General features: G+C 39.3%; 1 protein-coding gene across 3 annotated transcripts in view; it reads left to right on the plus strand.

The window, feature by feature from the left end:
* IMPG2 (interphotoreceptor matrix proteoglycan 2) overlaps positions 1-27,870 on the plus strand; it is a 95,298-nt gene that overhangs the window by 14,904 nt on the left and 52,524 nt on the right. For all 3 annotated transcript variants that reach the window (XM_063457547.1, XM_063457555.1, XM_063457563.1), the window contains exons 2-3: positions 2,395-2,643; positions 24,292-24,458. In XM_063457547.1, the coding sequence (XP_063313617.1) occupies positions 2,395-2,643; positions 24,292-24,458 (416 nt within the window). The remainder of the gene's footprint in view (positions 1-2,394; positions 2,644-24,291; positions 24,459-27,870) is intronic.

A 27,870-nucleotide genomic window follows, 5' to 3' on the forward strand; every position in this document is an offset into this window, starting at 1 on the left:
ATAAATATAGCTAATGTCCCCCCTCCCTTCTTACCTTTGCTGAGGGAGGGGGGTACATTGCTTTCTTCCAGTCCCTGGTGGTTCTAGTGGGGGAGTGAACTCTAACCTGCAGCTCAGGCTAGAGTTCACTCTCGCGAGAACGGAGCGTTGCCGTGGTAACCGCGGCAACGCTCCGTGATCGCGAGAAGAGAACCCGGCGGAGCTGCAGGTAAGAGCTCCCCCGGGTTCTCTACTCCCTCTCCCTCCCTGCCGGCCGCCCAGCAATCTGCCTGTGGGCCGGGGAGGGGGATCACTGATCTCCCCTCTTGTCCGTGATGGCAATCAGCTGGGCTGGTGCTTGGATAGCACCAGCACTGCATGGGCCGGCAGGGGAGAGCCTCGGGCAACAATATTTTCATACAGAAAGCAGAAGGAGCAAATACTCTGACCTGTGCACAGCAGGAGCAGCAAAGAAAGAGGGAAAGTTTGGACTGTCAGGGCCTTATATAGAGAATGTTACTTTGTTTTCATTGGTTGATTCTATGATTGATCTGTGCTGCTGGAGTTTTGCGTAAAGAAAGTTATGCAAAATATGAAGCCTCCTGTCATGTGGTAAAATTTGCTTTTAAATTAGAAGTCATTACTTCATTAATTGAGAACAGCCATCATGTCCTTCCTCATTTTAACTAAATACGGGGCTCACCGCCAAGGTGTATATCATGGTCAATAGCATAAAAAACACTGAAAAAAAACCCCAGTGAAACAAACAGCAAATACAACAAAATAGTCTGATAATAAGAATAATCAGAATTGATATAGTAAAAAAGAGGAAAGAGTAGAATAGCATAGGAAACTACAAAAGCTACATGGAAACAAAGATGACAAAAGGTAGTTTGTGAAGGAGGGATAAAACGATCATGGACCAGAGAGAGGGAAAAAAAGGAGATGTGGACCTATCAAGAGGACAGGGCAGCTACAGTAAAAGCTTCCCATAATCATTGAGACAAGGTGTAATTTACAGGGCTACCACAGCCTGGACAGTGATCAATGGAAAATAACTGCATTAAATAAAAGTGGAAAGTGAAGTATCTTAGTATTCTGTCCTGGGCCTAGTTTTCTCTTATCCCTTAAGGGCAGAGTCTGCTTGTCCAAGATCTGAACCAAAGCCTAATTAGAATGTGATTGTTCCATTGTATTATATAGTGATTTTTAAAATTATTAAAAAAAAGCTATCTTTTAATATCCTACATGTACACCTAACACACCACTAAGTCTGAACAAAATGCTAAAAATGGGGAAAAATTTGTAAAAAAAAGTTTTTCACATTTTTGCTTATATTTTTTATATGTCAAGAAACCTCAAAATAGATTCACATATGAGTCCTGATTATTAAATGCCTCATATATCTAGTATCTAGCTCTACACTAACCCCATTCATACCCCGTAACCCTAAGGGATACCCTCTGCTGATATAAGTAGAGGAATATCACAGTTAAAATAATGGGGGAAAATAAACACAAAAAGAGAGGTCTGAAGGCCATCTAGTGGCTGTTTGCAGCATGACCTGGAGCACTCCCTGTAATACTGCTGGCGGCATGCTGTCTGCCACACTCATGCAGGGAAACCCTGATGGTCTCCCTTAGACTGGCACCAGAGAATCACCACAGATAAGTTGTGGTAACTTAAGATAATTTAAAAGGCTGTAAGCAGCACTCACTATGTGCAAAACAGGCAACATATTTAAAAAGACCAAAACCTGCTAAAAAAAAAAAAAAGTCTAGTTAGTGTTGTAGCAAGGCAAAGCTCAGAAGAGGCTCAGCTTTGATAGTCCCAAAAATAACAATAGTTATTTCAGTATTATATGTTCCCTTATATGAAAGCGATCTAGTTCCACCTCACTGTGCTTAGTAAAATTAATTAAATTGAAGATTGCTTCCTTACTTCAAGCGCCAGGACTCCTCCGCTTGCATCTCTGCTTCCAGTGAGGTCAGTCTCCATGCTGACATCACCCAAGATCTTTTCTAATCATTTGCTTTTCATGAAGAGATAATGGTTTGCAACTAGACAAATACGTCAAAACGCCACGCTCCTCCAATCAAATGCTTCAAGCCTTTGACTTCAAAACCAAGTTTCAATCAGTTCTGGAAGAGGAAGTGCCTCTAGTGGCTGTCAATAAGACATCAACAAGAGGTGTATTTTACCCTGCAGTGCAAACATTGCAGTTTCTACAAGACTATCATTTTTTAAATTGCAGGGTTAAAACTACAAGGCCATTGCACCCAGATAACTTAATTCAGATGAAGTGATCTGGGTGTTTATGTCCTTTAAGCTATACATCTGTATTTTTTTGTGTTTAAATTCACAATTGTTTTGATGACAATGTCTCTTTAATTGCTGTATGGTTTATTTTTACAGCATACAGAACGACAATAGAAAAGATTCTTCAGAAAGAACTTACAGATTTACAGCATGAGCTGGAACTGGGGAGTGCCTCGCTTCCTGAGGAATCAGTCCCACCTCCAACCACTACAACACAACAACACTACAGAATGTTCATCAAAAGAAAAAAGAGAGCTCTCTTATTTCCTAGCGGAGTTAAAGTATGCCCTGAGGAGACATTCGAACAGGCTCTCACCAATCACATGAAGTTTTTTAAACTTAGGGGTAAGTAATTCAGTAACAAAATACAGTACAAACCATGTTGTCGTCAGTAGTGGTATATATGAAATCCCTGCTCTAAAAGGATTATTGTGACAGTTTTGGACCCAGTTCTAGAACTTAGAGTGAATGCATGCATTAGAGAGTGAAAAACAGCCGTAATCAGCACAGCGGGGATCTTAGAAGAGATTATGGTTATTTGGCTTGCACTGCAACAGGTATTGCGTTTCAAGGGCTGCTGATGCTCTTAGTCAACGTAACTGGCACTGTCACTTAGCTAATATCACTCCTTCACCTTATCTGAACCCACTAGTAGTGGAGCGCTTTCCACACCATTTTTATAATTAACATGGCCCCTTTTCATTTTTATTGTCCTATATAACTTTAAAGTAATTATATTGTAAAATGGGTTGTCGATAAATATATAGATAGTTTGTATCATGCTTAACCAACACAATGTTTTTTACAATACACATTGGATATGTGTTCACTGTGTCACCATCAGAAGACTTTCGAAAGCAACACGTTGTTTACTTTGGATGCAATGACAGCTAGCACTATGAACAGCAGTATAATTGTAAGATATTCTATTGAATGCAACACTATTACAGCATCACTAAGACACTACTTATTTTAAAGTCATCATTTTAGTTAAAAGTGGATCTACAAATTGCTTGTGGGTATATCTCTTCCATTGTGCTCTCTTATGCTAATATATATATGACTTAAATAAGCCTTTGGGTGCCCTGTGCGAAAAATCTTCTCAGCGCCCCGCGTCCCCTCTCCACCCCCCTGTCATCCATGTATAGTGGGTGTGTATAGGAGTGTAGTGGTTATATAGGGGATTTATTAAATTAATAATGATTTAGAAACAAATATTCATTCCTCCTTTCCTGTTGTTACCTAGTTGAGAGAGGGGCATGCTGATCTGAATATGGTCTGCCCCACTGGTGATGATGTAATGTTCGTGTTGTCTGTGTATGTGATAGGTGTGTTGGCTGTGTGTGATATTTGTAATGGGTGTATTAACTGTGTGTGATATGCGTGTATTGGTTGTATGTGATATTTGTGCTGGGTTTATTGGCTGTGTGTGATGGGTATTTAATTCAGATAAAAAATATGCATTTAGGCCTATGTGTGAATGCAGGTGTATATTTTTGCAGAGTTATCTGCACACAGTCCCACAGTCAGATGCACACAGTTATACATATACACTGTCAAATCCACCACATTCACACAGTCGCAGGCACATAGTCACATACACAGGATCAGGCAGAAACACACAGGAACAGGTAGTAACACACTCACACACAATTACAGGCAGACAGCCACATACACACACAGGCAGACAGCCACACACACAGCCACACATACAGTCTTACACACACATACTTACATGCAGACAGTCACACACACACACAAACACACACACACACACACACACACACACACACAGGCAGACAGACAGACAGACAGACTGACACACACACAGACACAGGCAGACAGCCACACACACACACACACAGGCAAACAGCCACACACATACACACACACACACACACAGGCAGACAGCCACACACACACACACACACACACACATATATGCAGGCAGTCACACACAGATAGCCAGACACATACACACAGGCAGAGAGCCACACACACACAAAGAGGCAGACAGCCATACACACACAGCAAGATATCGACACACACAGAGCCAGGTAGTCACACACATACACAGGCCACACAAACACACACACACACAGACAGTAACACACAGGCAGTCACACACACGCGCAGACAGTCACACACACAGACAGACACACACAGGCAGACAGTCACACACACACGCAGACAGTCACACACACACCCAGTCACACACAGACAGGCAGACAGTCACACACACAGACACATACAGGCAGACAGTCACATAGACACACACAGACACACACACAGGCAGACAGTCACATAAACAAACACAGACAGACAGTCAAACACACAGGCAGACAATCACACATAGTTACCTCTGTTCTTTATGGAGGAGTGGAGGCAGTGCAGCTCCTGGAGACTGGTTGTTGTGGAAGCGGGGACTCCTCCCTGCTTCCCCTGCAGCAGTTACCTGGCACTTTTAGCTCTGCCCCACCGTCAGTTTAGCTCCGCCCCACCACGCGTAAGCTCCGCCCCACTGCACAGTAAGCTCTGCCCCCGTCGCAATATTTTCTTTTTTGTTGTTGGGTTTTTTTTATAATCCCGGCCGGCCATGTGTGAGCACAGCTCGTACGCCCTGATCTTATGTACACATCTCATATGTATAACTCTGTAATTTAGTTAATGACAATCCCTAAGCCTTGTGGATCCACCAATTTATACTCTCTCAGTTGGTAAATATCTAGCAGTTTAATCAGACCAAAAAAAATATTTTTTTAGATGAGTAAAAAATAAAACTTGACAGTCTCTCAGTAGAAAAACATTTTAGGAATGAAAAGAAAATGGTCAGATCTCACCAAAAAGTGTTTAAGATTGTAATATGTGCCATATGTAGGTAAGTTTTTTTTACTGTAGTGGAGAATGTGGTAGATATTTATTTCCTCTAAAGCTGGTGGTTGTTTTCTTCCTACATAGCTGGTAACAAGTGGTGTGTAGATGGATGATATCAGTGTCACTCCAGTATTTAGCAATCAGGGCTGTATAAATGGATGGTGATTATTGGATATGTTGGTCACCCAGATCAGGGCTATCAGGGGATGTAATATTTGTGGGGTTTTATGTATATTAGGGTACTTTTGGGGTGTTTAAAAAAGAATGTTTTTTTTTTTTGTGCTTGGAGATAATTGGATTAGAATTAGTACAGTTACTGATACAATTATCTCCCAAGCAGAGGGGAGGGATTGTGTGCTGTGTGTGTGAGTGTCGTGCCTTGTAACCTTATTGTCATTAGTCTGTGAAGTTGCAAATCAGTCCCCCACAAGGTCCATGTGGGTGTACCCCTTGCATGGGGATTGTCATATAAGGCAAAGTGTGGCTCCCATTAAACAGAGATTCGTTTACCCCTTCATGAAGTCTTGGCTCAGGATTGGGGGATTGGAGAACTACATTCACTCTGTGGATTGCTATATCACAATACTTCCCTGAGCATAATACTAGCTCTTATAAGACTAGGAGAGGTCTCTGGACTAGGAGAGGTCTACCCACTGGAAGCTGGATCCTGGTCTTGGGTCCAGGGTGGGTGGAGGATGGCGAGATCCCCAAACAAGCTGCGGCGGTTTGTGGGAGTCTACGGAGGTTATTGTGTTCCAGTGCAGTGCTTATGGTGCTCGCAAGTACTAGGAAGCAGCGATTGACGGAGGTACCCCATCGGGGTGCCAGGCAGTCCGTCACAAGTATAAATTGGTGGATCCATCAGGTTTAGGGATTGTCATTAACTAAATTACAAAGATATACATATGAGATGTGTACATAAGATGAATTGTTGTTATAAGTAAGGGTTGTACCATATGACTGAGGTTGTTTGCGGTTTTTTGAACCATTCTGTGTGTGACAATTCTGTATATATAATTTTGAACTACTTAAAAATTACTGACTGATTACATTTTGCAAAATTCAGATACTTTTTGTCATCATTAGACACACTTAAAGTGTCAGAGTGCGGTATTAATATTTATTAGATTGTTATACTCTTTTGGGGTTTATTGAAGGGAGTGACCCCTAACACCTGCACCACCTTGGGGAGAGTGCCAACACATTAGTGTTCATAGATTAGCTTTACATCACCATAGATATTTTAAAGATGGCTTCACTAGCTTGACATCACAATTGTGTTAAAAAAAAAAAAAAAAACATTTTCCCTCTTGTTTACCTAGTTTCACTTCTACCTATATGTTAGGTCTGTACTTCCCATACTGATTTTGGTGTCCTGTTCTGCCAGTTTAGTTTCCTGATGTCCTGCATTTGGGGACACCATGATACTATCCTCATAAACCATGGTAATCACCATACCTCTCAACTAATTGGGACGCCTGTGGGAGGGAGGTAAATGGGGCAGGCCAGTAAAGCGACTGTGTCACTAGTTCCTCCCCCAAAGGGGCAGAAACACCCAGTAATGGGGTAGGTCTGCATGAGTTAATGGCAGGCCAACCTAGTGTAAATAAACACCAGGCTTCCTGTCCATCACTTAGGCCGGTCCACTGAGGGCAGGACATGCACAGAGCACTGTTTCAGTGCTCTGTGCATGGTTCTTGTGCCCTAAACATCTTAACAACCTCATATCTGCTCTGTAGCATTCACCATAATATCTTTGACAGACAAAAGTACGGAAACCAATAATAATGTAGACTAAAGACCATGGTTATATTATTAACTATAGACTTATTCTGAAAAAGGTATTTACAATTTTCAGAATAAGTTTATAGAATTTACCCCATTTTCCAAATGATGCTTAGATACAGCGTGCAGGTTAGTAAGGGATGAATGGAGAGAGGGAAATATATATTTATTTAATGTATATATACATATTTTAAAACATCATTTTATTTACGAGACTTTATAAAAGTAACAAACAGAAGATATTGATGCCAGTAGAATTCCTCAATATATATAAAATTTACAACAATTAAATTCTGGGAAATCAGAGCTATTGAGCTAGAGAGGCAATACGTTAGTGAACCTATTGATGTATTGTTTTAATATTTAGAAGTAGAAAGTAGAAGTTGGAGGGAGGGTGGGTGGAATAGAGAAGTTAAAAACACAGGTTAACACGAAAGATAGGAGAACTAAAGTCATTGAAAGTAATAAAGTGTTAGGTGGGCGATAATTCAAAGGGGAAAAGTTTAAAAGCCAGGAAAGGCCATGAATGTAAGCCATGGCTTCCAGATGGCTGTGACTGCCTGCAGTCTGCTAGAGGAGCTAAATATAAGTTCCTCCGAAGAATGAAGATCTGTGATTCTAGTAATACAAAGTCTAAACTCATGAGGTGAAAGGATCATCTGGAAGAAGAGGATAAACACCAGCATTTATTAGTAGCCAGGGAGCTAAGGGTTTTTCTGCTTTACAACAAGGAGTGAAATATTATGCAAATGGGTAGGGGGCATATCGATCACTTAGAGAAGAGAGTGAATTTGTTTTCGTAATTCGTAAAAAATTGGTGGCATTTTCCGCCTTGGGTCTGCTAAGCAGGTAAATGTCCCTGAATGGTCCAACATGTTGCTCCTGTGTAATGTATATATGGAAACATTTGAAGTTAGTGAGCAAACATTTAATTATTTATTAATACCTCTTATTAATATCTCTATGTTGATCCCTTGCTCTCTTATTTTTGTTTTTACTTGTCCTGGTTCTAACTTTGTTGGGCTGGTAATAAACCAGATGATTAAAAATCCCTGAGCAATTTAATATTATATCATCTCTCCATTAAAGCCATTATATGCAATCCGCTTGAATGTGGTTATATTAAAAGCATGCACTTGGGATAGGAAAACCACTGAGCTGTATCCACTTTTGTGCTCAGGGCTCCTACGTCTTTTTTTACAGTGTATATATTTTTTCAGAGCCTCTGAAATGTATTTGTTTTTGATCCAAGGTAAGTATAATGTACCATTTAAAATAGGGCACACACAATACAATAAAATTATAGCATTTTAAATTATATCTCTACCGATTTCACACATGACATCTCCATTTTGGCTTTATTTCTGTTAAATAAACGATGAAACGTGCTAAGTAACAGATGATTGTAACCATATAATTTAAAGAGGGTGTACTTTATTTTTACCATGACTATATATATGGATAAATGGTAAAAAAAAATAGGTAAGGGCTGTGCCAAAGTCTAGTAACAATAAGAATAAGTTAAAAACAGACCAAAATGTCTAAGTGATGGTACAACAGTCTAGTAACAATAAGAATTAATTAGAAACAGACCAAAATGTCTAGGTGATAGTACAACAACAGGTAAGGTGGTGCCAATAAAATTAATAGTTGAAAAATAAAGTCTCACTAAAATAGCAGGATAAAATAGGGGTGTAATCTTCAGGAGTTGATCCGTCCGGATGGTTTAAAATATCCGTATATGTGGAGAGACAAAGGGGAGATACGGGAACAGCCAATAGGGCAATAAGCCAAGATCCAAGAATAAAATGGATGATAACGAAAGTATTAAACTCACATTTACACAAGAGCTATAAGCTCTGGAGTGAAGGGCGTGTAGCGGTATGATCCCCGCTTACAGGATATAATGGAGAGGTGTGTCCGTGAATACAGTCTGAGTATCTTGAAAATCAATTGCAAATGCCATGCATGAACAAAAGTTCAGGGAACCTATCCAAGACTGTAAGTCATCAATCGTGTGATGTGTACATAGTGTCTTTGGTGATCAAGCTGATTGTGTAAACAAACCGAGTGCAAAACAATCTTGATCCCATATATCACACATCCAAGTGTAAGTGTAAGTTACTGCTGCTTGGAACACCTTATAGAGGGCAGAACCAGAATTATGTTTTAGGTTCTCTCAGATTTCTCTTTCAATTCACAGGAAACAAAGAGAAGGCGAGAATTGAGATTGAATTGAGGTTGAGAAATGTTATTTATCAATAACTCTGTTTTCCTATCTGCAAATTTTGGTTTCTGTTTCCATTAAATAAATACCGAAACGAAAAATACATTTAAACATTGCTTAGTAATGATAGGTTTAATACATTTCTGAATTCTATGAAGAGTAGAAACCTGTAATATGAAAAGTGATTTTCTTGGAAAATGTAAAAATACTTTTAGAAATGGTAAAACACAGTCATTTTAATATTACTTAAACAGTTTGAGCGTACCACCTATTTTTATTATGAGTTTGTGAGCTTAGTGTCTATTTACCCTAGTCTGAAGAACCCCTTATTTAGGCTGCCCTGCATCTTTAATTGTGGGACCACCCATTGTAGGGTTCATCTGTGATGCAAGTGGTGTTATAGGCCTGCCTTATCACCTTGCAATTACTTAATGTTGGAAGGTATGCAAACCACAAGTGTCATTAGGGTTATTTAGCAAATATATAGATGCCGGGGTAGTTCCTGGAGACAGTCTGTAATTTACGGTAAGTTAATAGTAAGTTAATAGGTTGATGATTTTCTTGCATTTATAAAAATGTAGTGTTATTCTATATAGTTTCCTTTTGAAGTCAGGGTAAAAAGAAAAATCTCATGAGATGATTATCAAGATCATTTTGGACATGACATGAGCCCATTTTAGTTGTTGTTTTAGGTATAGAGTTTCTCCAAACTAAGCTGACGAAACAGCTGACTTTGCCATTAATGAAGTTGAAGGATTTAAAAGTGATTAATAGGAGTTTTAAACAGCAGGATACCAGTTATGTAACCATGATAATCTTGGTGTTAGAGAATATACACAGTACAGAGACTGATACACATTTACTTTTAAACCAACTGTACACGTTACTAAATAAGGATCTATATGACTTCTTTCTCATGTGCTATTAGTAGAAAGATTTATTAGAAATATTATAATTCTTGTCTCTTCATAGGAGTGTTTAATGAGCATTCTCCAGTATATTGCCAGCTGTTTAAAAATAAACTAAATGCATGCACTTTACACCTCTGGGCAAGTACTCGCATGCAGGCTCTGGGTGAGCCCTTGTATCGATGCCCCCCTAGTTCAAGCCTGTGGTCTCTTATTTGCCTCTCTGCCATCTCTGTAGAAAGTCAAAGCTTGGATATTTATACAATCATTGGTTCTTCTCTATTGCCAAGGATTTCCCTATTTCTGTATTTATATAGAACAGGGTTTTGCATCCAACTTTTCACTACAGCTAGGACCAAAACGTATAGGTCAAAGACCTATCAAATCTAATAAGAACTGTTGCCTTAAAAGTGGTTTACTTTACAGCTTGTTTATATGTTCAGATATCTATGGGCCATTCATAGTCACAAGTAAATATCTTATTTATGTAGATATTATCACTGTTTGACGTTAGCAAAAAGATTGGAGGACCTTGCACATGACGTGAATACGTGGGTGTTGGTGGCTTTGTTACTCATTGTGCGAAGCAGATACTGGCACAGTTTTGTAGGTGTGTTCTACCGCCACAATCACACGACCAATTAGGACCATTAGAAAAATATAGGTTTATTTCGTTTTTTTTTTTGCAGCAAATGCAATCAGTACATAATTTGCGATTTTACTAATTAAAATATGTTTTTGCTTTATGAAATGTTGACATCCTTATCCAAATTGGCCCCCACCGCCTTATCTTTCTCTGCCCATCCTAGTCTTACCCTCCTCATCCACTCCAGCTCTTTTTGTCTTTGTGTTCACACAGATGCCGAGTGATACCAGGAAGATCAGTGAAGTCTGGCTGCTTCTTTGATTTCTTTATAACATATGTTCACGGGGGCTCCATGCCATTATTACTAAGCTAAAAAGCACAAAACACGTTGATCTGCCCTTTCTAATATATATTCAGTAATGTGTAATATGCAAACCTTTTAGGCAGATGTTGAAAATACTGTAAAGTAAGAGTGCTTTCATAAATAGAAATGTTAATACTTTATTTTTATCAATTAACAAAATACAAAATGAGTGAACAGAAGCAGAAGAAGATCTAAATCTAATCAAAACCTTTGGCCTTCAAAACAATTAATTCTTCTAGGTACACTTGCACAAAGTCTGGGATTTTGTAGGTATATAATCTGGTGCGTCACCAAACAAACAAACAAACAATTACACAAAACAGGTGTCAATGGTGATTAATTTAACATTTTAAAGTTGTTTCGGTGACTATAGTGTCCCTTTAAGTGAAACACAAAAAGTGTTAAAAGAAAAAGGTGAGGTTGCTAACAACAGTTTAATATCAAACGTACTGCGTCAGCAAGGTCTCTGCCAGGCAGAAATTTCAAGGCAGATAAGGTTTTCAGTCTGCTCGTACCAATTGGCTTTTTACATATTGATCACAATTTTTCTGTTCACTCACTTTGCATGTTGCTAAGTAATGAAAATAAACTATTAACATTTCTATTTTTAAAAGCATTCTAACTTTACATCTATTTTTTAACACTTATCCTTAAACATACAACATCTAGAAAAATAAAGGGGCAAGCTCCCTCTAACAATGCCAGATGTCCTTCATATACCACACATAGCAAGGTTTGAGAAACACTGAAATAATCCACAGTGAAGGGACAGTTAGTTCAGTGCAAAATAAAGGTGACCACCAAAACCTGTCCTGCCTAAAAACATGCAAATAATTAAAAAGTGAATTTGCTTGGTGCATTATATTAAGATAGGGATTATGGAAAACTTTGCAACACAACCTAGGCCGTCCCATTATATAGCCTGATATGTTAATCATCTGTAGATGCTCAGTATCATTATACAGCACCGGTGTGTACAGCATTTATTGTGTAGCTAAAAGTGTCATTATATTGCATGGAATGTTCGTTGTTATTGTGTAGATACTCAATGTCCATCAGATTGCATGACATGTTCATCAACACTGTGTCATTATACAAAATATCCATGTTCATCATCTCTGTGTCATTATAGTATGGCATTTTCATTCGTATTAAGTAGATAGTGTCATTATACAGCATGGGATGTTCACCATTACTGAGTAGATACTCAATGTCATTATATAGCATGGGGTATTCATCATTAGCATGAAGATACTCAGTATCATTATACAGCATGGCATGTTCATCATTACTGAGTAGATACTCAATGTCATTATATAGCATGGGATGTTCACCATTACTGAGTAGATACTCCATGTCATTATATAGCATGGGATGTTCCTCATTAGTGTGAAGATACTCAGGATCATTATACGGCATGCATTGGCGTCCGCAGGAATTTTTCCAGGGGGGGGCATAATTGTAATGACATCTATGCTTGACCCCTTTTTGACAGTGTCATGAAGGGGAGGAGCATAGTGATTATCACATAAAGCCAGGGTGAATAGCGTTTTCACAACTATGGTGTCAGGAATACATGTTTGTATTCCTGACACTATAGTGTTCCTTTAAACAAATTAAAGGAACATTCTGGTCACCATAACAACTTCATCTAAATGAAAATGCTATGATGCTAGGAAGCCCCTGGGTGCTCTTTCCTTTAAGGGGTTAAACCGCTCTCAAATGGTTTGACCCCAAAGGCTTCCTCCAGCTCCAGGTCCCTCAGTGGTATTCGGCATTTGAAACGGAGTGTCAGGAAGTGCAGATTGACGTCAGGCATGGGTGCCGCTGATTGGCTAGAGTTGACAGTTGACGCTCTAAGCCAATCGCTAGTTCCCGGTTCATAATTTTTTTTTACTTTTTTATGAATGGGGAGCTACTGATTGGCTTAGAGTGCCAGCTGACCGCTCTAGACAATCAGCAACACCCCTACCCAGCGGCACTCTATGCTTCCTGACACTCAGTAAATAAAAGTGAACACATTAACACTGATATTTTTTTTTACCTGGGGAGATGAGAAGGTCCAGAGTTTCCTGCCAGGCCCAGGTACCAAAGCCTTATGATGTGTTGTCCAGAATAAAGTGGAGGGTTCACTTCATTTGTCCTTCCTGCTCCAATCTCCTTTTCTTCTCCTTCATTTGACAGTCTTCTGTTTCTTCTGACACTGTCTTCTATATTGGCTCCTTCTGCTCCTTTACCTTTCTGCTCCTTTCTGCTTATTTTGCACCCTTCTGCTCCTTTCTTATTCGGATTCCTTTCTGCTCCTTGCAGACCCTTTCTGCTCCTTCTCCTACTTTAGCTCTGTGCTCCCTGCTGTCCCTTTCTGCTCCTTCTTCAACTTTACCTTTGTGCTCCTTCTGATTCTTTCTGCTCCTTTACCTTTGTGCTCCTTCTGTCCCTTTCTGCTCCTTGCAGACCCTTCCTGCCCCTTGCTGCCCCTGCTCCTTGCATACCCTTCCTGCTCCTTGCTGCCCCTGCTCCTTGAAGACCCTTCCTGCTCCTTGCTGCCCCTGCTCCTTGCTGACTCTTCATTTAGCCCCTCCTCCCCCATGCCTCACTTGCCTAATCTATAGGCTGCCCCCCCATGCCTCACTTGCCTAATCTATAGGCTGCCCCCCCATGCCTCACTTGCCTAATCTATAGGCTGCCCCCCCATGCCTCACTTGCCTAATCTTTAGGCTGCCCCCCCATGCCTCACTTGCCTAATCTTTAGGCTGCCCCCCATGCCTCACTTGCCTAATCTATAGGCTGCCCCCCATGCCTCACTTGCCTAATCTATAGGCTGCCCCCATGCCTCACTCCCCTAATCTATAGGCTGCCTCCCCATGCCTCACTCCCCTAATCTATAGGCTGCCCCCCCATGCCTCACTCCCCTAATCTATAGGCTGCCCCCACATGCCTCACTCCCCTAATCTATAGGCTGCCCCCCATGCCTTACCCCCTAATATATAGGCTGCCCCCCGATGCCTTACTCCCCTAATATATAGGCTGCCCCCCATGCCTTACTCCCCTAATATATAGGCTGCCCCCCATCCCTCACTCCCCTAATATATAGGCTGCCCCCCATCCCTCACTCCCCTAATATATAGGCTGCCCCCCCATCCCTCACTGCCCTAATATATAGGCTGCCCCCATCCCTCACTCCCCTAATATATAGGCTGCCCCCCATCCCTCACTCCCCTAATATATAGGCTGCCCCCCATCCCTCACTCCCCTAATATATAGGCTGTCCCCCATGCATTACTCCCCTAATATATAGGCTGCCCCCCATGCCTTACTCCCCTAATATATAAGCTGCCCCCCATGCCTTACTCCCCTAATATATAGGCTGCCCCCCCATGCCTCACTCCCCTAATATATAGGCTGCCCCCCATGCCTTACTCCCCTAATATATAGGCTGCCCCCCATGCTTTACTCCCCTTATATATAGGCTGCCCCCCCATCCCTCACTTCCCTAATATCTAGGCTGCCCCCCCATCCCTCACTTCCCTAATCTATAGGCTATTTTAAACCCCCCACCCCATCCCTCACTTACCTGATCTGTAGGCTGTCTCTGGCTGCATGTGTTGCTCCCCTGCGGTTTCAATCAGCAGAGAGAAGCAGGGATAGATGCAGCTTCCTGTCCCTGTCTCTCTCCATACACAGTATTGCAGTTCATTTTAAATCTCACACGAAAAATAGCAGAACAAGCTGAAAAATCCAGGTTGGGGGGGGGGGGGGGAAGTGCCCCCCTTTGCCCCCCCCTGCGGACGCCCATGACGGCATGGGATGTTAATCATTACTGAGTAGATACTCAATGTCATTATATAGCATGGGATGTTCATCATTAGTGTGAAGATACTCAGTATCATTATACGGCATGAGATGTTCATCAGTACTGAGTAGATACTCAATGTCATTATATAGCATGGGATGCTCATCATTACTGAGTAGATACTCCATGTCATTATATTGCATGGGATGTTCATCAACACTGTGTACATAGCGTCATTATACAAAATATCCATGTTCATCATCTCTGTGTCATTATAGTATGGCATTTTCATTCGTATTAAGTAGATAGTGTCATTATACAGCATGGGATGTTCACCATTACTGAGTAGATACTCAATGTCATTAACATATAGCATGGGGTATTCATCATTAGCTTGAAGATACTCAGTATCATTATACAGCATGGGATGTTTACCATTACTGAGTAGATACTCAATGTCATTATATAGCATGGGATGTTCATCATTAGTGTGAAAATACTCAGTATAATTATACAGCACGGCATGTTCATCATTACTGAGTAGATACTCCATGTCATTATATAGCATGGGATGTTCATCATTAGTGTGAAGATACTCAGTATTATTATACAGCATGGGATGTTCATCATTACTGAGTAGATACTCAATGTCATTATATAGCATGGGGTATTCATCATTAGCGTGAAGATACTCAGTATCATTATACAGCATGGCATGATCATCATTACTGAGTAGATACTCAATGTCATTATATAGCATGGGATATTGTTTGGTCTTGTGTATTTATATAACATGGCATAATCATCATTATTGTATAGATACTCAGTGTCATTACAGAACATGCTGTGTTCCTCGTCCTTGTATTTATACTCATTATATAGCATGGCAAATTCATCATTAACGTGGAGATAAATATAGCACATGTTCTGCTCTTTGACATTACTTAGATACTACGAATTTTTGATGATCATTGTCATAGTGCAACGTGGCATGTTTGTCATCATTGTGTAGATACTCAGTGTCATTATATCATGGCATGTTTACTCTTGTTGTATAGGTAGTGTCATAGTGCAACAGGGCATGTTCATCATCATTGTGTAACTAACATCTATATATAACATGTCATGTTCATCATCATTGTGTAGATACTCAGTGCTATTATACTGCATGACAAATTCATCATCATCTTTGCAAATACTCATGCTGTTTTCATATTATGGCATGTTCATTTTCATTGTGTAGATAGTCGGTGTCATTATAGCATAGCATGTTCATTGTCAATGTGTAGATATTGCCATTGTGCAACATAGCATGTTCACCGTCATTGTGTAGATACTCAGTGCTATTATACTGCATGGCAAATTCACCATTATAGCATGTTCACCGTCATTGTGTAGATAATCATTGTCTCTTCATAACATGGCATGTTTCATTGTGTAGATCCTCATTATCATTATAGCCTTGCACGTTCATCATTGTTGAGTAGTTACTTTCATTATAAAGCATAGCATTTTCATCGTCATTGTGTATATACTCTGTGCCAGTAGCATGTTCATCACCATCTGTGTAAATGCTCATTGCCTTTTCACAACATGGCATGTTCATTGTCAGTTTGTAGCAGGGCCGGAATTGAAGAAAATTCGGCCCGGGCATTTTTTAATTACAGAGGTCCACTAAAAAGAGGGCGGGGCCAGATAGGGTGTGTTTTGTCATCACCAATGACAAGCACGCCCCATCACAAAGTGAGCATGTTGGTTCAATGCTCTTCCAGGGTAGACCATGCGTAGAGCTCTGCTGAAGAGCTCTGGCATGAGAAAAAGGCCCTGTATTTGTTCTGCACAGCGCAAGCAAATTTAATAACATGCTTGCACTGTGTTTGCTTGAAATTTGTCTCTGGTCTCCATTTGTCTCCATAGTTGGGATACCAGGAAAGCATATTGTGCAGTGTGTGTGAGGGTGCTCTGTGTGTGTGTGTGTGTGTGTGTGTGTGCGAGAGGGGTGCAGTGTGTGTGTGAGGGGTGTAGTGTGTGAGTGAAGGGTGCTGTTTTTGTGTGAGGGTGCTATGTGGGTAAGGGTGCTGTGTGTGATGGGTGCAGGGTGTGTGTGCTGTGTGTGAGTGGGTGCTGTGTTTGCGTGAGGGTGCTATGTGCATTTGAGGAAGCTGTGTGTGAGGGTGCAGGGTGTGTGCATGTGAGGAAGCTGTGAGTGTCAAGGGTGCAGTGTGTGTGTGTGTGTGTGCTGTGAGTGTCAGGGGTGCAGTGTGTGTGAGGGTGCTGTGAGTGTCAGGGGTGCAGTGTGTGTGAGGGTGCTGTGAGTGTCAGGGGTGCAGTGTGTGTGTGGGTGCTGTGAGTGTCAGGGGTGCAGTGTGTGTGAGGGTGATGTGAGTGTCAGGGGTGCAATGTATGTGAGGGTGCTGTGAGTGTCAGGGGTGCACTGAGTGTGTAGGTGCTGTGAGTGTCAGGGGTGCAGTGTGTGTGTGAGGGGTGTAGTGTGTGAGTGATGGGTGCTGTTTTTGCGTGAGGGTGCTATGTGGGTAAGGGTGCTGTTTGTGTGATGGGTGCAGGGTGTGTGTGCTGTGTGTGAGTCGGTGCTGTGTTTGCGTGAGGGTGCTATGTGCATTTGAGGAAGCTGTGTGTGAGGGTGCAGGGTGTGTGCATGTGAGGAAGCTGTGAGTGTCAAGGGTGCAGTGTGTGTGTGTGTGTGCTGTGAGTGTCAGGGATGCAGTGTGTCTGTGTCCCTCCCTCTCCGCCCGCCGGCCACAGTATACTGTATGTGGGCCGGTGAGGGAGATCTACTGCAATGCCGGCGCTCGGATAGTGCCGGCCCTGCAAAGACCGGCAGGGGAGATCCTGTGATCTCTCTGCCGGTCTCGGCCCATGGCCACTGTGGCCCACCTGGCATTTGCCCGGTGTGAACGATGGCCAGTCCTGGCCTGGTTTGTAGATACTCAGTGTAGTTATACAGCATGGCATGTTCATTGTCATTGAGTAGATAGTGTATTTGTGCAGCGTGGCATGTACATAATCATTGTGTAGATATTCAGTGCTATGATACTGCATTGCAAATTTATCATATTATGGCATGTTCATTTTCATTGTGTAGATACTCGGTGTCATTATAGATGGCATGTATATTGTCAATGAGTAGATATTGCCATTGTGCAGCATGACATGTTCACCGTCATTGTGTAGATTTTGTCTCTTCATAACATGGCATGTTCATCATTGTTGAGTAGTTATTTTCATTATAAAGCATAGCATTTTCATCGTCATGGTGTATATACTCTGTGCCAGTAGCATGTTCATCACCATCTGTGTAAATACTCATTGCCTTTTCATAACACAGCATGTTCATTGTCATTGTGTGGATACTCAATGTCATTAAAGACTGTCATGTTCATCATTATTGAGTAGTTACTCAAGATATGTCATTATAATGCATGGCATGTCAATTGTCATTGTGTAGAGACTCAGTGGCATTATACAACATGGCATATTTATCATTATCTCTGTAAATACTTATTGTCTTTTTATAACATGACAAGTTCTTTGTCATTGTGTAGATACTCAGTGTCGTTATACAACATGGCATGTTCATTCTCATTGAGTAGATAGATTCATTGTGAAGCATGACATGTTAATCATCATTGTGTAGATATTATTGCCATTTTAGCATAGCATGGCATGTGCAACATCATCTGTGTAAAAACTCATTGTCTTTTCTTAACATGGCATGTTCATTGTCTTGTGTAGCTTATCAGTGTCATTGTACCATGGAATGTTCATTGTTATTGAGTAGACAGCGTCATTATAGCCCTGCATGTTCATCATTATTGAGTAGTTATCATTATAAAGCATAGCATGTTCATCATCATTCGGTAGATGTTCAGCGCCATTATAATGCGTGGCAAATTCCTCATCATCTGTGTAACTACACATTGTCTTTTCTTAGCATGGCATGGTTATTGTCATTGTATAGATACTCAGTTTTATTATACAGCATGGTATGTTCATCATCATCTGTGTAAATGCTCAGTCTTTTCATAACATGTCATCTTCATTGTCATTTTGTAGATACTCAGTGTCATTGCATTATGGCATGTTATCGTCATTGTGTAGATATCAGTGTAATTATAGCATGGCATGGCATGTTCACCATCATGTGTGTAAATACTCATTGTCTTTTTATGACATGGCATGTTCATTTTTATTTTGTTAGATACTCAGTGTCATTATAGCCTTGCATGTTCATCATTATTGAGTAGTTACTATCATTATAAAGCATAGCATGTTCATCGTCATTCTGTAGATGCTCAGAGTCATTATAATGCATGGCAAATTCATCATCATCTGTGTATATATTCAGTCTTTTCACAACATGGCATCTTCATTGTCATTTTGTAGATACTTAGTGTCATTGTACCATGGCATGTTATCGTCATTGTGTAGATATCAGTGCCATTATAGCATAGCATGGCATGTTCACCATCATGTGTGTAAATACTCATTGTCTTTTCATAACATGGCATGTTCATTTTCATTGTGTTAGATACTCAGTGTCATTATAGCCTTGCATGTTCATCATTATTGAGTAGTTACTATCATTATAAAGCATAGCATGTTCATCGTCATTCTGTAGATGCTCAGAATCATTATAATGCATGGCAAATTCATCATCATCTGTGTATATATTCAGTCTTTTCACAACATGGCATCTTCATGGTCATTTTGTAGATACTCAGTGTCATTGTACCATGGCATGTTATTGTCATTGTGTAGATATCAGTGTTATTATAGCATAGCATGGCATGTTTACCATCATGTGTGTAAATACTCATTGTCTTTTTATAACATGGCATGTTCATTTTCATTGTGTTAGATACTCAGTGTCATTATAGCCTTGCATGTTCATCAGTATTGAGTAGTTATCATTATAAAGCATAGCATGTTCATCATCATTCGGTAGATGTTCAGCGCCATTATAATGCGTGGCAAATTCCTCATCATCTGTGTAACTACACATTGTCTTTTTTTAGCATGGCATGGTAATTGTCATTGTATAGATACTCAGTTTTATTATACAGCATGGTATGTTCATCATCATCTGTGTAAATACTCAGTCTTTTCATAACATGTCATCTTCATTGTCATTTTGTAGATACTCAGTGTCATTGTACCATGGCATGTTATCGTCATTGTGTAGATATCAGTGTAATTATAGCATGGCATGGCATGTTCACCATCATGTGTGTAAATACTCATTGTCTTTTTATAACATGGCATGTTCATTTTTATTTTGTTAGATACTCAGTGTCATTATAGCCTTGCATGTTCATCATTATTGAGTAGTTACTATCATTATAAAGCATAGCATGTTCATCGTCATTCTGTAGATGCTCAGAGTCATTATAATGCATGGCAAATTCATCATCATCTGTGTATATATTCAGTCTTTTCACAACATGGCATCTTCATTGTCATTTTGTAGATACTCAGTGTCATTGTACCATGGCATGTTATCGTCATTGTGTAGATATCAGTGTCATTATAGCATAGCATGGCATGTTCACCATCATGTGTGTAAATACTCATTGTCTTTTCATAACATGGCATGTTCATTTTCATTGTGTTAGATACTCAGTGTCATTATAGCCTTGCATGTTCATCATTATTGAGTAGTTACTATCATTATAAAGCATAGCATGTTCATCGTCATTCTGTAGATGCTCAGAATCATTATAATGCATGGCAAATTCATCATCATCTGTGTATATATTCAGTCTTTTCACAACATGGCATCTTCATGGTCATTTTGTAGATACTCAGTGTCATTGTACCATGGCATGTTATTGTCATTGTGTAGATATCAGTGTTATTATAGCATAGCATGGCATGTTTACCATCATGTGTGTAAATACTCATTGTCTTTTCATAACATGGCATGTTCATTTTCATTGTGTTAGATACTCAGTGTCATTATAGCCTTGCATGTTCATCTTTATTGAGTAGTTACTATCATTATAAAGCATAGCATGTTCATCGTCATTCTGTAGATGCTTAGAGCCATTATAATGCATGGCAAATTCATCGTCATCTGTGTATATACTCATTGTCTTTTCACAACATGGCATCTTCATTGTCATTTTGTAGATACTCAGTGTCATTGTACCATGTCATGTTTATTGTCCTTGAGTAGATAGTGTCATTGTGCAGTATGACATGTTAATTGTCAGTGTGTAGATATTCGGTTTGATTATACAGCTAGGTATGTTCATTATCATCTGTGTAAATACTCATTGTCTGTTCATAACATGGCATGTTCGTTGTCATTGTATAGATATTCAGTGTCATTGTACCATGGCACATTCATTTTAATTGATGGCATGTTCATTATCATCTGTTTAAAAACTCTTTCATTAGCATGGCATGTTAATTGTCATTGTGTAGATACTCAGTACCATTATACAGCATTACAAATTCCTCATTATCTGTGTAAATACTCATTGGCTTTTCACAACATGGCATGTTCATTGTCAGTGTGTAGATGCTCAGTGCCATTTTAAAGCATGGCAAATTCATCATAATCTGTGTAAATACTCATTGGCTTTTCACAACATGGCATGTTCATTATCTGTGTAAATACTCATTGTCATTTCATGGCATGGTTATTGTCATTGTATAGACACTCAGTTTTATTATACAGCATGGCATGTTCACGTTCAACTGTGTAAATACTCATTGGCATTTCGTAACATGGCATCTTCATTGTCATTTTGTAGATACTCAGTGTCATTGTGCTATGGCACATTCATTGTCATTGAGTAGATAGTGTCATTATGCAGTATGGCATGTTAATCGTTATTGTGTAGATATCAATGTCATTATAGCACTGCATGGCATGATCATCATCATCTGTGCAAAAACTCATTGTCTTTTCATGACATGGCATGTCAAATACTTGGTGTCATTGCACCATGGTATGTTCATTGTAATTGAGTAGATAGTGTCATTGTGAAACATGGCATGTTAATTGTCATTGTGTAGATATCAGTGCCATTTTAGCACAGCATGGCATGTTCATAATCAACTATTTAAATACTCATTGACATTTAATAACATAAAATGTTCATCATCATTGTGTAAATACTCAGTGCCATTGTACAGCATTACAATGTTCTCATCATCTGTGTAACTACTCATGGTTATTGTCATTGTATAGATACTCAGTTTTATTATACAGCATGGTATGTTCATTATCATCTGTGTAAATACTCAGTCTTTTCACAACATGGCATCTTCATTGTCATTTTGTAACTACTCAGTGTCATTGTACCATGGCATGTTAATCGTCATTGTGTAGATATCAGTTTCATTATAGAATAGCACGGCATGTTCACCATCATGTGTGTAAATACTAATTGTCTTTTCATCACATGGCATCTTCATTTTCATTGTGTCAGATATTCAGTGTCATTATAGCCTTGCATGTTCATCATTATTGAGTAGTTACTATCATTATAAAGCATAGCATGTTCATCGTCATTCTGTAGATGCTCAGAGCCATTATATATACAGTGTCATTATAGCATAGCATGGCATGTTCATCATAATGTGTGTAAATATTCATTGTCTTTTCATAACATGGCATGTTCATTGTCATTGTATAAATACTCTGTCATTGTACCATGGCATGTTCATTATCATTGATTAGATAGTGTCATTGTGCAGTATGACATGTTCATTGTAATTGAGTATATAGTGTCATTGTGCAGTATGACATGTTCATTGTCATTGTGTAGATATTCGGTTTTATTATACAGCTAGGTATGTGCATTATCATCTGTGTAAATACCCATTGTCTATTCATAACATGGCATCTTCATTGTCATTTTGTAGATACTCAGTGTCATTGCACCATGGCATGTTATCGTCATTGTGTAGATTTCAGTGTCATTATAGAATAGCATCATGTGTGTAAATACTCATTGTCTTTTCATAACATGGCATGTTCATTGTCATTGTGTAGATACTCAGTGTCATTACAGCCTTGCATGTTCATCATTATTGGGTAGTTACTATCATTATACACTATAGCATGTTCATTGTCATTATGCAGATACTCAGTACCATTATACAGCATTACAAATTCCTCATTAGCTGTGTATATGTCTTTTCATAGCATGTCATGTTTATTGTCATTGTATAGTTACTCAGTTTTTATTATACAGCATTATATGTTCATCATCATCTGTGTAAATGCTCATTGTCTTTTCACAACATAGCATATTCATTGTCATTTTATAGATAGTGTCATTGTACCATGGCATGTTCATTGTAATTGAGTATATAGTGCCATTGTGGAGCATGGAATGTTCATCGTCATTGTGTGGAGACTCAGTGTTCCCTGTCATTACTTGATACATACTCAGTGTCATTGTAGCATTATAGCATTGCATGTTCATCATTATTGAGTAGCTACTGTCATTATAAGCATAGAATGTTCATCGTCATTGTGTAGATACTCCGTACCATTATACAGGATGACAAATTCATCATCATCTGTGTAAATAGTGTCATTGTCTTTTCATAACATCACATGTTCATTGTCATTGTGTATATATTCAGAGTCATGGTAGCATGGCATGTTCATTGTAGAGTAGAGTAGTAGTTATTTGGCATAATATATTTATTGTCATTGTGTAGATGCTCAGTGTCATTATATAACATGACATGTTCACTGTCATTGAGTATATTCTATAGCATTAAAGTATTAAAGTGGACGTTTTGCTCGTGTCACTAATACTTTACCTGACTCACATGACAGATTTATACACCCAGCCTTACTAATAATAACAGCAAATAATTTAAACTGAAAATGAAACAGACATTATATTTGTGAATACAAAAACAAAAATTAAACAGTAGATTTTATGCATTATTATATGTACATACACATTTTGCTACAGTGTATTTAGTTTGGCAATGTCACAGCAGCAGCAAGAACGAACATTGCATTAGTGCAACACTCACTTACTAAAGTGTGAAAAGAGCCATACTAATATCTTTGGAAACAGGGATATTTTTATTGTCTGACACATTCACCTAGAGCACCAACTACAGTCAAGGAATGAATAATTCTGCTGGTATCAGGTAAGTCTGGATGTCCTTTGCAAAAATAAATAAAATTAATATAAAATAAAACCTCATTCCTACAGGGTAAGTATTGACTGAAACCTTTATCTTATAGTCTTATACTAATGCAGTAGAATAAGAAAACCAAATTATAATCAGCAAAGAGTTAAAAAAAATAGACAACCAACAAACAATACAATAGCCAAACAAATAAAAACTAGAAATTGGAATGAGATAAGTAATTACGTATGGAATATTTTAATGCCATACATATAATCAGAAAAACTTCTGAAGTGTATTGTTAATTATTTCTCTCTTGTTCAGTATGCCAAGAAACAGTTTGGGAAGTTTTCAAGATATTCTGGGACCGACTTCCAGACCAAGTAGAATATCAGCACTGGATGCATTTATGTGAAGAAGGCACCATGCCGGTGTTTGAAATAGGTGCTGTTTTTAGTCAGTCTGAAGATCATCACAAGTTGGTCACTGAGGTGAGATGTTCAAATATATATTTTTATAAGTAAACTGAAACTAACATTTTGATTCTTGAATGTATTAAAGTGTGTGTTTTAGCTATCTGGGTCTTCCCATCTTTTCATTGCTAAATTAATTTTTAAACTTGATTTCCTGTCTTGACTGGCCGTATTTGTCGCTGGCTGTTAATATTTGTAACAACCTGGGTAGGTTCACTTTCAATATACAATAATTCATTAATAATTTTTCAGAATACAAACAGAACCTGATAATGTTTTGAAAATGCTTGCCAGGAATTACAGCTGATGAAATGTCTATCAACTGTGTTGGCCAATATATATATATATATATATATATATATATATATATATTTTTTTTTTAATTCTTTATTTTATTCATGCAGATAGTGAACATATAGATTTGCACTGCCACAACAGCTGGTGCAAACAGATTTGAATTCACATGGTAACAGTCGTATGGCATCAGAAACATCGCACTTTTTTTTCCCCTTACATGAGGAGATAAACAAGATTATTTTGTACGCTTTAAGATAACGTTTGATATGTCATAGTTGTTGCACTTTTTATAAAAAGAAAATAAAACGAGTAAAGCATGATAATTTGGGCAGCGTTCAGCTCATATTTAGGAAGGGGATATAGCCACACCCAGTTGTTTAAGTATTAGGGACATGGAGATGCCTTTTAATAGACTGCTTATTGGTAGACATAACTTGTCTTCTATAGTGTTGTGTGGTAATGAGGAGCCTCTGATTCTGTACAGTTGGTACAAAGAGACATCCTTCACAAGTATAAAAATAAGGTGTAGTGTGATTAAGGCTTATTTGTCTGATATAACATAAGTATGACTGTACGGGGCACTTGCTAAGTACACGTTAAAGGCTGGGGAAGCAAGTTGTGACATGCGACTGGGTTATAACAATGTATACTATAATAATATGTACCTGCATGGTATCATCACGATCTTAAGGACTTGTTCCTGTCCCCCTCCAACCTGCAAGCCCTATGAGAAGTTGGGAGTTTGCGACTATGCCAGCCCCGTGCTCCATGTGAGCGCACCACCTGTATCTTTGGTTCTGGTGCCTTACCAGGATTCCTTGGTAAGGTGTCGGGCTGTGGTTCGAGGGTTGCCCTCAGGGTGCTCTAAGCCCAGGTAGGCAGCCGCTGGGACCGGGCCTGGATTCCATATATGAAGGCCGATCAGCTGAGGCAGCTTTGCTGTTAACAGATTGGGGTAGCTCCAATAGTCCAAGGTTGAGAGTTGGGGTGGTATAGCCCAGTAAGCCACATGAGTGCTGGTAACGCGGTTGGGCCCAGTGTTTGCCACGCGGCCGCCATCTTGTTGGTCGGGCACTGAGGTCTGTCGGCTGAGTAACTCTGCACGGATGGACCACTCAGCATTGGCTTCCTCCAGCGGGGACTGGGATAACCCCCGTCCGTCTATAGGGGGGGACCAGGGCCTATAAGGGGTATCACACAGCCGTTGGTTGATTGTCAGGCATGCAAACAGGGCAGTGGCCATCTGCCCCGCTCTTCTCCCAAGTAGGCCGCACTCTCCAAAGCTTTGTACTACCAGTAGGCCCCACAAAACTCCCGATCTTGGAGTCCACGGTGTCACCAACAGCTGCTCTCACACTTGGGTACATTGAACAGCTTGATTATTCGCAATGAGTCTAAGATGTCTGCAGAAAAAGCCAATTTCAACAGGAGCCTCCACAGCAGGCAACCGGTCAGCATGGCTGCCAGGCCCTGCCCTTTTGGCCAATATATTTCAATATGAAGTCCACCTGGGATGTTTAGTAAATAGACCTCAAAGTTTTACTGAAGTGGAGAACATCCATATAAGAATCACTTGGGTAGAAATATTACAGAGAAGGGACCATGTTGTTCAGCCACGTATTTTGAGTTGTCCAAGAATGTCCTGTGAAGTAATATTGTTAAAGAATATTTTAAAGGATCTGAGCATAATTTTGACAGTTTTAGCAGAACATGCTGTGAAAGAACTGAGTAGAGTGGCTAGGGATGAGTGTGACTTCTAGATGAACCTACTTTAAAGTGCAATTAAAATATTGCTATATAAAAACAGAATACCACCCAACATTTGAAATGGACAACGAGGGACATCTTAATTTTAGCAGAGTGAGTGTGGGTGTGGCCAGAGTAAGAACTATTTATATAACTAACAATGCATCATATTTACACAGACTACTTTCTAAACACATTTATTGTAGTTTAAAGACACGGCCTTTTACTGTGAGTATTATTACCGTAGAGCTCTGTTATGCAACCAAACACACCAACATTATGGAGCTTCTAGAAAAGAGGGACATTAAGATAGAAAAGATGGACATTGCTATTTAGGTCCAAACCCCTCCTAAATAGGGACATCTGACTTGGGGACATCTGTGACTTGAGCACTCCAGATTTTTATTGTAGTCAGTAATAATTATAGCTGATTCAATCATAGTGACTATTTATAAGGATCAGATGAGGGACAAAGTTCTAAATGTGGAGCAATCTCAATGGAAATTAATGGAATGTTCCTGCTAATTGCTCATTTTAGAACTTTGCCCCAGATTTGCTCTTAATTCATAACTTCCATAGTCTCTAAGGTTCTATTTTAATATTTAAATGACAAATATTACTCATATTTTTCTGGTCACTGGATTTGAACAGCACCATTGTTCTCTCAGCAGAGTCCCGGGTTAATGAGGTATTCTTACCCTGTTATGTGTTACTGTTTGTGCCTGGTATGGGATAGTTTTAATGAGGGTTCTGCAAAATGCAGTCATGCGCAAGGTAACAGGGAGATGCATTGTCTTAATCTGACATCTTCTTGTGAGAAGTTTCATTGATACATGGATTAAATAATCCTTAACTTGTATATGTATAAAGAGCAATACTAATAAAGAGCAATAAACTAATAGTTTATGGAAAATGAAATTATAAAATATATGTGAAGTCAACACTATACTTTTGAATATTATGTTCTAATAAGGCATATACTGATAGATTTGTAAAGCTCATCTTAAAAATACAGGATCTATTCTTAAGAGTGTACCCACAAGTTTATCTAGAATTAGAAGTACACCTGTATATATGCTTACAGAAATGCTAGGAAATGTATAGCTGTTAAGACAAATCTATTTGGAAATCAGTCCCCTCCTCCATCTGTCATTCAGTTTTGGTACATACCCCAATGTCAGTAGCATAATGGTCAATGACGACAACTGAGTCGTCATTGGTTTTCCTGCTTTTTGTCACAAGTATTCCCCAGCAAGCAAGAGACATGTAAGAATACAATTGCATATATTACCCTGTTCTGATGTCGATGGACTGGCAATGAAGCCAGAGTGTCAGCTTCAGGTCAGAGGATTATCATGTTTGACAAAAAAGGTTCCTGAGCAGTGAC

This window comes from Pelobates fuscus, chromosome 1, assembly GCF_036172605.1.
Source record: "Pelobates fuscus isolate aPelFus1 chromosome 1, aPelFus1.pri, whole genome shotgun sequence".
In the NCBI taxonomy this organism is placed as follows: domain Eukaryota; kingdom Metazoa; phylum Chordata; class Amphibia; order Anura; family Pelobatidae; genus Pelobates; species Pelobates fuscus.